The sequence below is a fragment of the Myotis lucifugus genome, unplaced genomic scaffold (genome assembly GCF_000147115.1).
Source record: "Myotis lucifugus unplaced genomic scaffold, Myoluc2.0 scaffold_487, whole genome shotgun sequence".
In the NCBI taxonomy this organism is placed as follows: Eukaryota; Metazoa; Chordata; class Mammalia; order Chiroptera; family Vespertilionidae; genus Myotis; species Myotis lucifugus.
Window position 1 is genome coordinate 447522 of NW_005871535.1, and position 12188 is coordinate 459709.

The window sequence follows — 12188 nt, forward strand, 5'->3', positions numbered from 1 at the left end:
ATTGACAAATAAATGAAAGCAGAATTTGCAGGAGAAAATAAAATGATCACATAGGAGTGCCCTGATATATATGGTATTAAATAGTACTGAATGACCTGTGCTTTCCATTCTTGTTTCGTTTTAAACATGTACAGACCAAAAACTGCACTAAGAGAAAACGATCCATGTCAGCAATTTACCTTCCTATTCCAATTCAATATCTTTTAAAAATCTCTTTATACATTCTAAAAATATGTAAGCAACTAGAGGCCCGGTGCACAAAAATTTGTGCACTCGGGGGGCGGCGGGAGGGGGGTCCCCCAGCCCGGCCTGTGCCCTCTCGCAGTCTGGGACCCCTCGGGAGATAATGACCTGCTGGCTTAGGCCTGCTCCCAGGTGGCAGAGGGCAGGCCCAATCCCTAAGTGCAGCCCCTGGTCAGGCTCAGAGCAGGGCCGATTGGGGAGTTGGGGCGCCGCCCCGTCATGCACAGAGCAGGGCGGATCGGGAGGTTGCGATGCCACCCTCAGTCACGCTCAGGGTAGGGCCGATTGGGGGGTTGGGGCACCGCCCCCTGTCACACTCAAGGCAGGGTCGATGGGGAAGTTGCGGCACCACCCCGTCATGCACAGAGCAGGGCCGATCAGGGGGTTGGGGCGCTGCCCCCTGTCACAGAGCAGGGCCAATCAGGGGGTTGAGGAACTCCCCCCTGTCACTCACAGAGCAGGTATCAGGGGGTTGGGGCGCTGCACCCTGTCACACTCAGGGCAGGGCCAATGGGGAAGTTATGGCTCTACCCTGTCACACACAGAGCAAGGCCCATGGAGGGGGGTTGGGGCGCCACCCTCTATCACCCACAGAGCAGGGCCGATCTGGGGGTTGGGGCACCACCAATGTCACACTCGGGGCAGGGCTGATGGAGAGGTTATGGCTCTACCCTGTCACACACAGAGCAGGGCCCATGGGAAGTGGGGGAGGTTGGGGCGCTGCACCCTGTCACACACACAGCAGGGCCGATCAGGGGGTTGGGGAGCTCCCCCCTATCAGGCACAGAGCAGAGCTGATCAGGGGGTTGGGGTACCTTCCCCTGTCTCGAACAGAGCAGGGCGGATAGGGAGGTTGTGGCCCCACCCCCTGTCACTCACAGAGCCGCAGGGCGATCAGGGGGTTTGGGCACTGCCCCGTCATGCTGATCCCGGTGCCTGGAGGCATATTACCCTTTTACTATATAGAATAGAGGCTTGGTGCATGGGCAGGGGCTGGCTGGTTTGCCCTGAAGAGTGTCCTGGATCAGGGTGGGTGTCCCCACTGGGGTGCCTGGCCAGTCTGGGTGAGGGGCTGAGGGCTGTTTTCCGGAAGCGGGTGACTAAAGCTCCCAACCGCTCCTTGTTTTCTTTCTTTTTTTTTTTTTTTTTAATTCTGGGCCAGCTTTAGCTCTGAGGCCTCGCTGCTGAAAACATGGATACAATGTTTCGGTCCAGCTGGCTTTCAGTCCGGCTGGTTTCTGGTGTTTTGTTTAGCTTATTTGCAACATAGTACATAGTTGCTTAGACTTGCAGCTGAGTGGCTGGCAAGTGAGGCGGGGAACGTTGGAGTCCGCAGCAAGCAAGCCTCATGCTCGTTTCAGTGCCTGGGCTGCCGGCCGCCATCTTGGCTGACAGTTAATTTGCATATACTCACTGATTAGCCAATGAAAAGGGTAGCGGTCGTACGCTAATTACCATGTTTCTCTTTTATTAGTGTAGATAGTTAATTTTTAAAAAAATATATTTTATTGATTTTTTACAGAGAGGAAGGGAGAGGGATAGCGAGTCAGAAACATCAATGAGAGAAACATCGATCAGCTGCCTCCTGCACACCCCCTACTGGGCATGTGCCCGCAACCAAGGTACATGCCCTTGACCGGAATCGAACCCGGGACCCTTTACTGCATAGGCCGACGCTCTATCCACTGAACCAAACCGGTCAGGGCAGCAATAGTTAATTTTTAGTTTTATTTTTTATACAATGAAAGGATGTCACTTAGTAGAACAGGTTTAAAGTGTTTAAAATAGTTTTAAAACAGTTTTAATATAGTTTGAAGAACAGAGCATTCCAACTGATTAAACATTCTGGTTAATACAGAGCTGCCATACAACACTCTACATACATTATAAATTTTCAAAGAATTAGAATATGAAGTAACAAAACAAAATTTAATTAACAATAACCTTTAAAAAGTTGTACCAATTTTTAAACCCTAACTTTTTCTTTGATGATTCAAGAATCCATTTCCTACTGCTGCCCTGTTCATCCTAAGCATGTTTGTCAGCAAACCCTCCTGCCAGCTGAACTGCCCCTTCGTCAGGATGCCCTGCCCTAAGCTATGTGCCTTTTTTGATAGCTCTGTAAGTGGCTCTGTATTACATAGTTATTTTTAAAGTCTATTTCCTTCATGGGTTTCAAAGTTTCTGTATGACACAAACATTGTGTTTGCAACCCACCCAGCATCTAGCAGGCTGCTTTGCATACAGTGAGCATTCAATATATATCTTTGTATTTCAAACTAGTTCCCCCCAAAATGGATGAGGGATAAAACAAATACTTGTAGCAACTGCAATTGTCATTTCAAGAGTAAATTAAGCAAAAGATAAAATAAAAACTTAATCGATATCTAACCTTTGATGAGAAATTTACTGAATGCGTACTTTGTGGCAAATACCATGCTAAGTTCTTATAAATAGCTATTAGTTCTCAGAACCTCAAAACGATCAATGAGGGAGGTCATGTTTCAAATATTTACTGAGCCTGGGCATAGAGCAGGGAACAGCCTCTGCCTTTTGTGGCGCTTATTTTCCGATGGAATTTGCTAAGATCACATACATAATACATTATCATTCCAGATTTATACATCGCTTCATGTAACTATATATGAGCTTGGACAATATGAGTTCATCCCAGAAATGGATCCATTCCCAGTGCGGACAAAAAAGTGAGTCTGAAAAGCTAAAACAGAGACCCTGGTGGCTTCTTCAAGGTAAATTTCACCCTGAAAGGCTACTCTGCCTTTGCTGGCAGCAGCCACCCTTGTGAGGGCCTGATCTTCAAATCTATAGTAAACAAACATAAAATATTCTTGAGATTTATAAAATAATAAAAGGGACCATAGTAAGATAAGATACTATGGGACTGAAGAAATAAAAGAGAGTTAAGACTGCACCCTTGTAAGCCAGCTAGTTTTCTATCTTGCATATACATTTCAGTTAAGAGCAGGGTGAAGCCACATTAGAACAGAAGTCAGAACACATGGACTTTGGTGTCTCGGCACCTAGGTGGGTGTGAAAGTCTAGCGAAAGGATGCAATTTTCAGGTACCATCACAATTCAGGCAGCAAAGCTGTGGATCCTGGCTGCTATGTCATTTTGGTTTTATTTACCCCTCTCTCAAGCTAGATACACGAGACAGTTCAAATGTGCAAAGAGAGCAGTTTCTAGTCTGAACCATTCAAATTTGCATGGGGCACATTCTGTGAAATACTGAAGTTGCCCAGGTTGACTCTGAGAGCTCCCCTCACTAGGCCAGTGCAACTGAGTCATTAAACCTCAAGGTCTTCACAACTAATCCCCAGTATTTTGGGGAAAGTCACACAGTTTCCTTCAAATAAAACTCAAGTTGAACTTAGAAAGTGAACAGAAGATACTGAAAGGGAAGGAGAAAAGTAGTTTTAGAAGCTGCTTTCTAATTCAGAGTAAGCAGAAAATTGCTTTTTACTTGAAAGCAATATAGAGTAATTTCATCATCTACAATATTATCTAAGAAATCTGAGGTAAAAGGCAACAAACTTTCCAAATGCAACAACTTGCAAACAGAGAGACTGACCTGCTTTCATGCCCCCTGAAATCTACCCAAGCACACCTAGGGAAGGGAGACCAATGCAGCCACTCAACACACAAGAAGACCTATTTGATATTAGAAACCTTTCTTTGGACACAAGGCTGAAAATATTAAAGGTGAAAAAGGCTAAGGAAACTAATTTGATTTTCTTTTTCTCTATGGGGACGTGAGCAGCCCAAATGATAAAGACACTCCAAGATTACTATTTATACTTAAGGCAATATAAAAAGCAAGGTTTTAACCTGGCATTCAAAAAATATTTAAATCTTTTGGATGGACTAAAAGAGCTAAATAGTCTACCCAAAATCTGTACAGCAGGGACCTGTTTTCAGCAGGTAAGCCTATTTACAAGTAAGAACCTCTTACTCTTGTAACATTGTCCTGTTTCATTTGAAGAGAATATGTAACCCTGCCCCCTGCAGAGCTCATCTACAAGATCTCCATGACCCCACAGGAAGATGGACCTATCTCTACCAGAGAACTATTTACACTGCACATAGATACACATATACACACGTCTGTCCCCCGCATCCTCCAAATAGGCTGTGGATGCCTTTAATGAGGGATTTTGGTCATTTTTACATCGATAGTGATAATAGGCACCGAAGAGTTTATTCTCACATGACTGCTAAATGATTTTACAACATCACGACTGTTTACATTTCAAATATTCCCACCATTATCCACCTCCAAAATAAAAACACCAAAATGCTACCAAATTTACTTTGGTTTTCACAGTATAGTGTTTCTGGACTATTTAATGTAAACATTCTCAGTTTATTAATTTTCAGAGTAATGACACAAATTGAGCATTCTCTTTGGAGTGCTAAACTTGCTTGTCCAGGTTACTTCATTCTTTTTCTCTTTTTCAAAAGCGCATCTCGTAGTGCCAACTGGAAGATAAGAAAAAGACAACTAAACATGGTAAGTCTTGGGATACAAAATTATAATAATGTGGTTATATGAAAGTGTACCAAAATGGAATCACTAAGTCAAGAAGTCATCCCCCAAAACTACAAATAGTGAAATATTCCATAACAGATCAGATCTGTAACCAGGCTAGGGCCTCCTTACTGCTAGGAAATAGGCAAAGCTCTTGAATACTGTTCCCACCACATGGGACAAAAGCTCAAAACAGGAGCAGCTACAGAGTGCAGAGATGGAGCATTATGAATAAACCCAAAGTTTAAAAAAGACAACCAAGGTCAATGTACACATTGTAAGTGTGTAATGAATACTATCCCATTAATTCCCAAGTATTACTCTTGGATTCCTAGAAACTTTTAAAGATCTGTAGTTTTTGAATTTTAAAGGACACGTGTTCATTTGGGGGGAGGGAGAAGAGGAAGCTGCCTGGCTCTACATCTAAATGTTCTAAGTTTTTAAATTTTATGATTTTAAGTTATTGGCTCCTTGCCTTTAGCTCTTATCTATGTGTTGGTATTCCTTTGTTAGGCAGAATAGCTAGCACACTTGAGGCAGGAAAAAAAATCAAGTTCATTTTAACCTAATTTCCATGGCTAAGAAGGTATTTCTCAGACTCATCTATTTATGAATTATTTTCTCATCTGTAAAACTGGTTTAATCACAGTACCTGCTCATATTGCTGTATGCTGATTAAACAAACATGCTGACAAGGAACAAGGCCAAGCTTCTGTATCAAGCCAAAAAAGGCATGCTAAAATTGAGAGGAAGTAGCTAAAATGTAACAAAGCCACGAAAATCTCATAATGAAGCAAGTCCTATAAACTATTACTATTTCCTCAACCCTAAACTCTTACAAAGGGCAGGTGAAGGATAAACTAATGGAATTAATAAATTCAACTATGAATTTAAATTGAACTGGGAAATTTTAAATATTAAATGGCAGCTTTCCTTTTACCTCAATTTCAACAACTTCTATTAAAAATACTGTCACTTTACTATTTACATAACACAGTTTAGAACCAGGAAGATTAAGTAAACAGACAGTAGACTTTAAATGGTTCCTCAATTAAGTTAATACTGCCTTGGTTCCCAGACAGAACACTGACCTGGAGAGCTGGCCATTGCATTCAGGCTGAGCATTTTGGAACACTGGTTCAGAATGTGAGACTAGTTTACCCTTGACCGGATACCCTGGAGATTCTTCAGAATAGTTTGATACATTCTGGTATACCCCCAGTAGAAAAAGACATTAAAATATAAATTTGTTTTACTACAATGAACTACTGAAAAAAACTAACCATGAAAGATCAAAAATAGATAAAATGTAATCCCAAAGGCCTGTAAGCATAAAGGCTGTGCAAAAGGGCACGAACCATTGGGGAACCATTTCGTTTGTGTGCTTCACTAAAACTGTTTCCGAGCTATTACCACATATAATTATTGCTTCTAAAAAAGTACCAGACATATTATAAGCACTCAAAAATTCTTACTCAATTTTTATACTATAGTTCACATAAATGTCAGAGAATTTTAGCAAGAGAATGAACTGCACCCTTTTACTTAGAGGAGAAAAACAGACTCCCCTTTGGACAGATGAGTCCCAACCAAGTCAGGTCTAGGACTGACACACCCTATCTTCCACCTCTCCAATAATACTCCCATTAATCCTAAGACACACACAATGCAAGGTCTTTAGAGGCACAAGTCCATCCCAAAAGTAAAGGTGTCTTAGAATGACAATCCCAAGTTTCAAGATGAACTCACCTGCTTTTCTCGGAAGGAACGCTTATTTTTTGAGCGGACATTATGGCTATACCGCATCATCATGAAGTTCTTCTGTTTTTTCTTCTCTTTATTTGTGGAACTGGAAAATGGATTCATTTTGGTTTTCTTCCTCATAAATTCTTTTCGGTCTGTCTTTCCAGCCTGTCAGCACACACACAAAAAACATTTCATGAGTTACCTAATCAATATACACATCTCTCCTGTGCCAGGTGCTCTACTGGATGCCAAGGACACAAAGATGAATGGAACACAGTCCTTGCTCCCCAGGACTCAGTCCAGGGGAAATGGACCGTGATCAACTGTAATGGGGCAAGGAGCTCATGGGAAAAAAGTCATAATTGAACAATGTAAACCAATGAACAAAAACAGAAACAGAGAAGCATTGATCAGATGCTCCAATCTCAGAGGGAAGGTAGGGGAGGGTGGGGGTAAGGGGGAGAGATCAACCAAAGGACCTGTATGCATGCATATAAGCCTAACCAATGGACACAGACACCAGGGGGGTGAGGGTATGAGCAGGGGGGTGGGGGAGTAATGGGGGGGATAAGGACACATATGTAAAACCTTAATCAATAAAAAGAGAAAAAAAAAGTGGAGGCAAAAAAAGTCATAATAATTCAGCTTGGTGAGGTCCGAGGAACCTCCTAGAAAGGGAGACCTGTGAGCTTTTTTTTTGCAGGATGAAGGCATTCATGGTAAGGGGAAAGGAGAAAAAGGGGTAGAGCATTTCAGGAAATAGGAATAATAGCATATGGAAAGGTGTGGAGAAAGAACATGGTTTTTTTTTAACTTAACTGAACAGATTTTAGTACAAACGGAATGCAGAGGGTGATGTGGAGCCAGGATGGCCTGATGCCTAAGACAAGCAAAGGCACAGAAAATAAAGGTGGAAATGTCGGCGGGGTGCAACCACACCGTACTTGCCAGAGGCAGACTCCAACTGTCTGCCTTTTCCTTAATGACTGCAAACACTCCCCTGCTTTTCTATCAGCTCTGGTAGTGTTCTGAGCCTCCCTGATACCATGAACATGTAATGGTGCTTCCTGTTATCTACAACATGTTTTGGATGGTAGTTACATGGCTGCCTAGTTGTTAAGCTCATCTAACTGAACGCCTCATGCCTGTGCATTTTATTCTATGTTCAGTACAGCTTTAGTCAAAACATTAAAGTAAAATACTACCATTCTGTGCCTATACAAGTTCTGGGTCATGTTTCATTTCTTTGTTTTCTGTTTACAGGACTAGGGAACAGTATGCCTCACTCACCATTGCAGTTGCTAGTCTTGTCTCCTTGTCAGACTTTGGCTTTTTATGAAGGCGTTCAATGTCCCGAAGAGAAAGCAACTCGCCCCTGAGATGAAGGAAAAATGTAACATGAAACAAGGGTGGAATTCCTCTCTCTAATACTTTCATTACCATGGGAGCTGCCTAAAGACCTAGGGCATGTGCTGCTGTACCTGGAATCTTCATCACTGTCTATTTCGATATAGTTCCTCTTCTGGGCTTTCCCGGGGGCAGCGTCGAGTTCCTTCCTCATCTGGGCCAGGCGGATTTTCTGGAAGTCTTCCTGAGTTAAAACTCGGCTGGTGCTGACGGCTGCAGCTTTGGCTATCCGCTCCTCCACAGGCATGCTGCTCAGCTTCTTAGCCTTTAAGGACACAGCAAAGGCTTTCAAGGCTACAAGCTCAGGTGAGAGCTCAGTCCCTCAGTAAGGCTCAGCATGAATTAAGCCTTAATGAACACTGGAGTGATGCACTGATAGAAGGAAATGTTGAAACTTACGATTTCTTGCTGTTCTTCATCAGAAGAGTGGTGCACGTCAACCCACTCCCCGTCATCTGACTCCTCACTGAGACTGGCACTTTCCCACCCGTCTGTGTGAGAGAGCACAGGTAGTCTATCGCTTTGTGCTGAGTACTCATGGCAAGTGGAGATAAATCAAGTGAAAGTAAGGTTATGAACCTCAAATAGATGCTCTACAAACCAAGGATTGATCAGTATTTATTGTTAAATAAGCCACATCAATTTAATTCATTGTAGGAATGGGAATTAAACACTGACCAAGTATCTACCCTCGGCCGAATTCTTTCACTTTCTCTAACCCTCAAGACTCAATAGAAGAGGAACAGGATATTGCGTTAAGGCACCTGTTCCAGGCCAGTCAGAAAATGCAGCCTACACTGAAATTCTGAAAATCATGTTTGACTCCAGAGACCACGTTCTTCCCACCAAACCATGTACATCAAACTGCACTTGTACAGTACAGTTATCTTGGCTACAAAGGAAGTACCCAACTCTTCTAAGCACATTAAGAAATGTTTTTAGAAACTGGTTAGAACAGTCATTCAGAGAACTGAGGTAGAAGATTTTGGATGTTAAAAAACCTTGCAGCCCTGGCTAGTGTGGCACAGTTGGTTTGGCATCATCCTGTGCACCAAAAGGGCACTGGTTTCCCAGTCAGGGACCATGCCAGGTTGTGATCCAGATCCCCAGTAGGGTGCATGCAGGAGGCAGCCTATCAATGTGTTTCTATCTCTCTCCCTTTCCCTTCCTTTTGCTCTAGAAAATCAATAAAAAACATATTAAAAACAAACAAACAAAAAACACCTTGCAGACATCACAATAAAGGGGTATTAGTGTTCTTAATGGAGCCACCATAGTACGCTTTCAAAATCAGCTACTTACAATCTCAGTGGTTCCTCATCCTATATAATAAAAGCCTAATATGCTAAGTGTCCGGTTGTCCATTCAACCAATCAAAGTGTAATATGCTAATGATATCTAAGGCCGCTCAACCACTCGCTATGACATGCACTGACCACCAGGGGGGTAGACACTCTGACCGGTAGGTTAGCTTGCTGCTGGGGTCCAGCCAATCGGGACTGAGACGGGCTAGACATGCTCCAGAGCCCTCCCATGGTTCCTCCCTGGCTGGCCAACCTCCCACGTCCCTCCCTGGCCCCAATCATGCACTGGTGGGGTCCCTCAGCCTAGCCTGTGCCCTCTCACAATCTGGGACCTCTCGGGATATATCAGAGAGCCGGTTTTGGCCCGATCCCAGAGGCCAGGCCAAGGGACCCCACTAGTGCACAAATTCGTGCACCGGGCTTCTAGTGTTCTATATAATAGTGTCCCAGCTCTTTGGTATGGCATATACACAACCAGTCATGGTAAGGCCCAACTCAGACTCTAGTCTACTATTTGACTATTGTCTACTTTATATTCTGCACTGTAAGTTGGCCAAATCCTTTAGGTCTTTGCTCACAGTTTGCCTGGAAAGTCTCCATTGTTCTACCATTCCTCACTTATAATTCAAAATACAGCTTATGGGTTACCATCTCCTTGAGGCCTTTTCTGAACCTTGGAGGTTGACCTGACCTCTCTCCTGCCCTTATGCCTCACTCCAATTATAAATCCTAGTAACACTTTATTCTCAGCTCTTTTTTTCATGCCTGCAGGGCAGGAACCATATCATTCATCCTTGTATTGACAGTGGCCAGCCCACAGCTAATGCTTAAAAAAGCTTTGCTGAAATCATGAATGAATGAACAGGAAAAAGACAGGACTTTAGCAACCAATATAAGAAAGTCAGAATGGAGATCCTCAAGCATTCTTCAACAAATTCAACAAGCCTTTTTCAACAGGAGAATTTTGGAAGATTGCTAAGGACTAATAAATACATCATTTTTTTTTCCAGGCAATCAACAAAAAACCATTATCTTTCCCAAGTGACCAGCATACCATTGGTAAGGGGCAGCCACCCTGAAGAACATGAAAAGACATCTAAACTCGAATGTAAGTTCCCTAGTAGCAGGAACCATGCCCATTTGATCCCCAAGGCTTGTAACAGTGCCTGGCATAAAGTCACTGCTGAATGTTCAATAGCGTAAAGATTTCAAGGTCAATACAGATATAGGAGTGACTATGTCCCAAATAATGGTGAAATAAAAATGAACCTTCATCGTTTTCCGCATTCTCTTCTCCATTTTCAATTTCTAGAATTTCTGCTCCTGGGATGTAATCTTTAGCATCTAGTTCTCCATATTCTTGTACTCTTGCTTCTACAGAGGCCTCTGTAGGCTTACCCTAAAGGAAAGGAAATTGTTTTTAATATGGTTCTTAGATTGTAAATCATTATTCATGAAAAGGATTTCCTAGGATTATGAATTTAGAGGGGAGAATCACAAAAAATGAAGTAATCAAATGACAAAGATCAATCCATATATGCCTTGGGTCAATGTAAATTTCCCAGTGAGAACTCTGTCCACTATTTTCCCGCTCTCTTCTGATCCAGATCAGGAAACTGGAAGTTATTAGAGAATATCCATTAGGATTCCTTTTTTGTTGTTGTTGTTGAGAAAGAGAGAGATGGGGAGAGAGACATCGATGTGAGAAAGAGACATAGATTGATTGGTTGCCTCCTGCATACACCCTGACCGGGGACAGGATCAAACCTGCAACCCAGGTCCACAACCTTGACCAGAATCAGACCCAAGACCCTTCGTGTGCAGGCTGATGCTCTAACCACTTAGCAACACTGGCCAGGGCTCTGTTCTGATTCTTAAGTCTTGAGATCACCATCTCTTTTTCTGTCACATACACCCATCTCTCTTCCCTTGCAACTCCAAAGAGGTGGTATCTGTCTGGGGATTGCCCATTCAATACTGGCATCAGCTACTGATTAATCTTTGGGATTTCAATCGATTAATGATTAAACAGCCTGACTGATCTATAAGACTCAGTTGTCATCAAATATTTAAGGCAATGGTATTCAATCAATTGTATTCTGAGCTTAAAGAATAAACCAGGCATATCACCAATACTCATAATGTAAGCCTCACAAACACTTAAACTCAAACTGTAGGATCACTCTCACCTTCTGAGACCATACCCTTTAGATCAATATATGCACGCTTCACCTACCCGGAATTTCTTCTGTAACATCTGAGGATTCAGTGTTCGGAAGAGCTGAATCAAAGTTCTAGCAGACATCATTACATCTGTAAAATTAGACCTTTAATTTAGAAACTCCAGAGCTAAGTGTCTTTTGAGATAAAAATGAATCATCCTATATTCTTTGGTCTACAGAGACTAACATGCAACTTACTCTTATCTTTGTGTGTTTTATACTGAGCCAGGTCTTGGAGAAGTTCTTCAGTCATGGCTAGAGGACATCGAGCTGTTATCTCCTTTATAGCATTAATTCTAGAAAAGGAAAAAACATTCAAAAGAACCCAAAAAGCAATTTCATATGGTTCAATTTAAGAAGGTGTCCTAAAAAGACTAAAAAGGGATAGAAGAAGTTGGGTTTTATAGAGCTTAGGTCTCTAAAACTGCAACACAGGAGAGAATGTGAGAGTGGGCAGCCTTAGAGGGCTTTGTTCCAGAGAGCTTACTACCATTTCCCCTACAGTGATATAGGAAATAGTATCTTCTTTACAAAGTAAATAATGGTAGCATTCACTTGCTAACTCTAAGGGGAAACGGGACTAGGTCAAATAAGAAAAGCTAAAGATTTTTAGAGCTGTTATCCTAGCAATAAGTCCATAAAAAGTAGCTCTCAACATACTGCTTAGTTATCAGGACAGATTAGATCATTGTTAAACCAGTACTCACACTCATTAAG

At 42.4% G+C, this 12188-nt stretch overlaps 1 protein-coding gene across 5 annotated transcripts in view; it reads right to left on the reverse strand.

Moving 5' to 3' along the window:
• Positions 1–1957: 1957 nt before the first annotated feature.
• The window catches only part of SDAD1 (SDA1 domain containing 1), a 32267-nt gene continuing 22036 nt past the window's right edge, over positions 1958–12188 (reverse strand). For 2 of the 5 annotated variants that reach the window (XM_023744818.1, XM_023744817.1), the window contains 8 exons: positions 11670–11767; positions 11486–11562; positions 10519–10648; positions 8345–8472; positions 8020–8210; positions 7829–7913; positions 6542–6703; positions 4608–4743 (listed from right to left, as the gene is read on the reverse strand). In XM_023744818.1, the coding sequence (XP_023600586.1) occupies positions 4696–4743; positions 6542–6703; positions 7829–7913; positions 8020–8210; positions 8345–8472; positions 10519–10648; positions 11486–11562; positions 11670–11767 (919 nt within the window). In that variant the 3' untranslated portion in view covers positions 4608–4695. Of the gene's footprint in view, positions 4744–6541; positions 6704–7828; positions 7914–8019; positions 8211–8344; positions 8502–10518; positions 10649–11485; positions 11563–11669; positions 11768–12188 lie in introns of those variants that run through there. The other 3 variants (XM_023744816.1, XM_006103515.3, XM_023744820.1) reach the window with 3 other exon arrangements.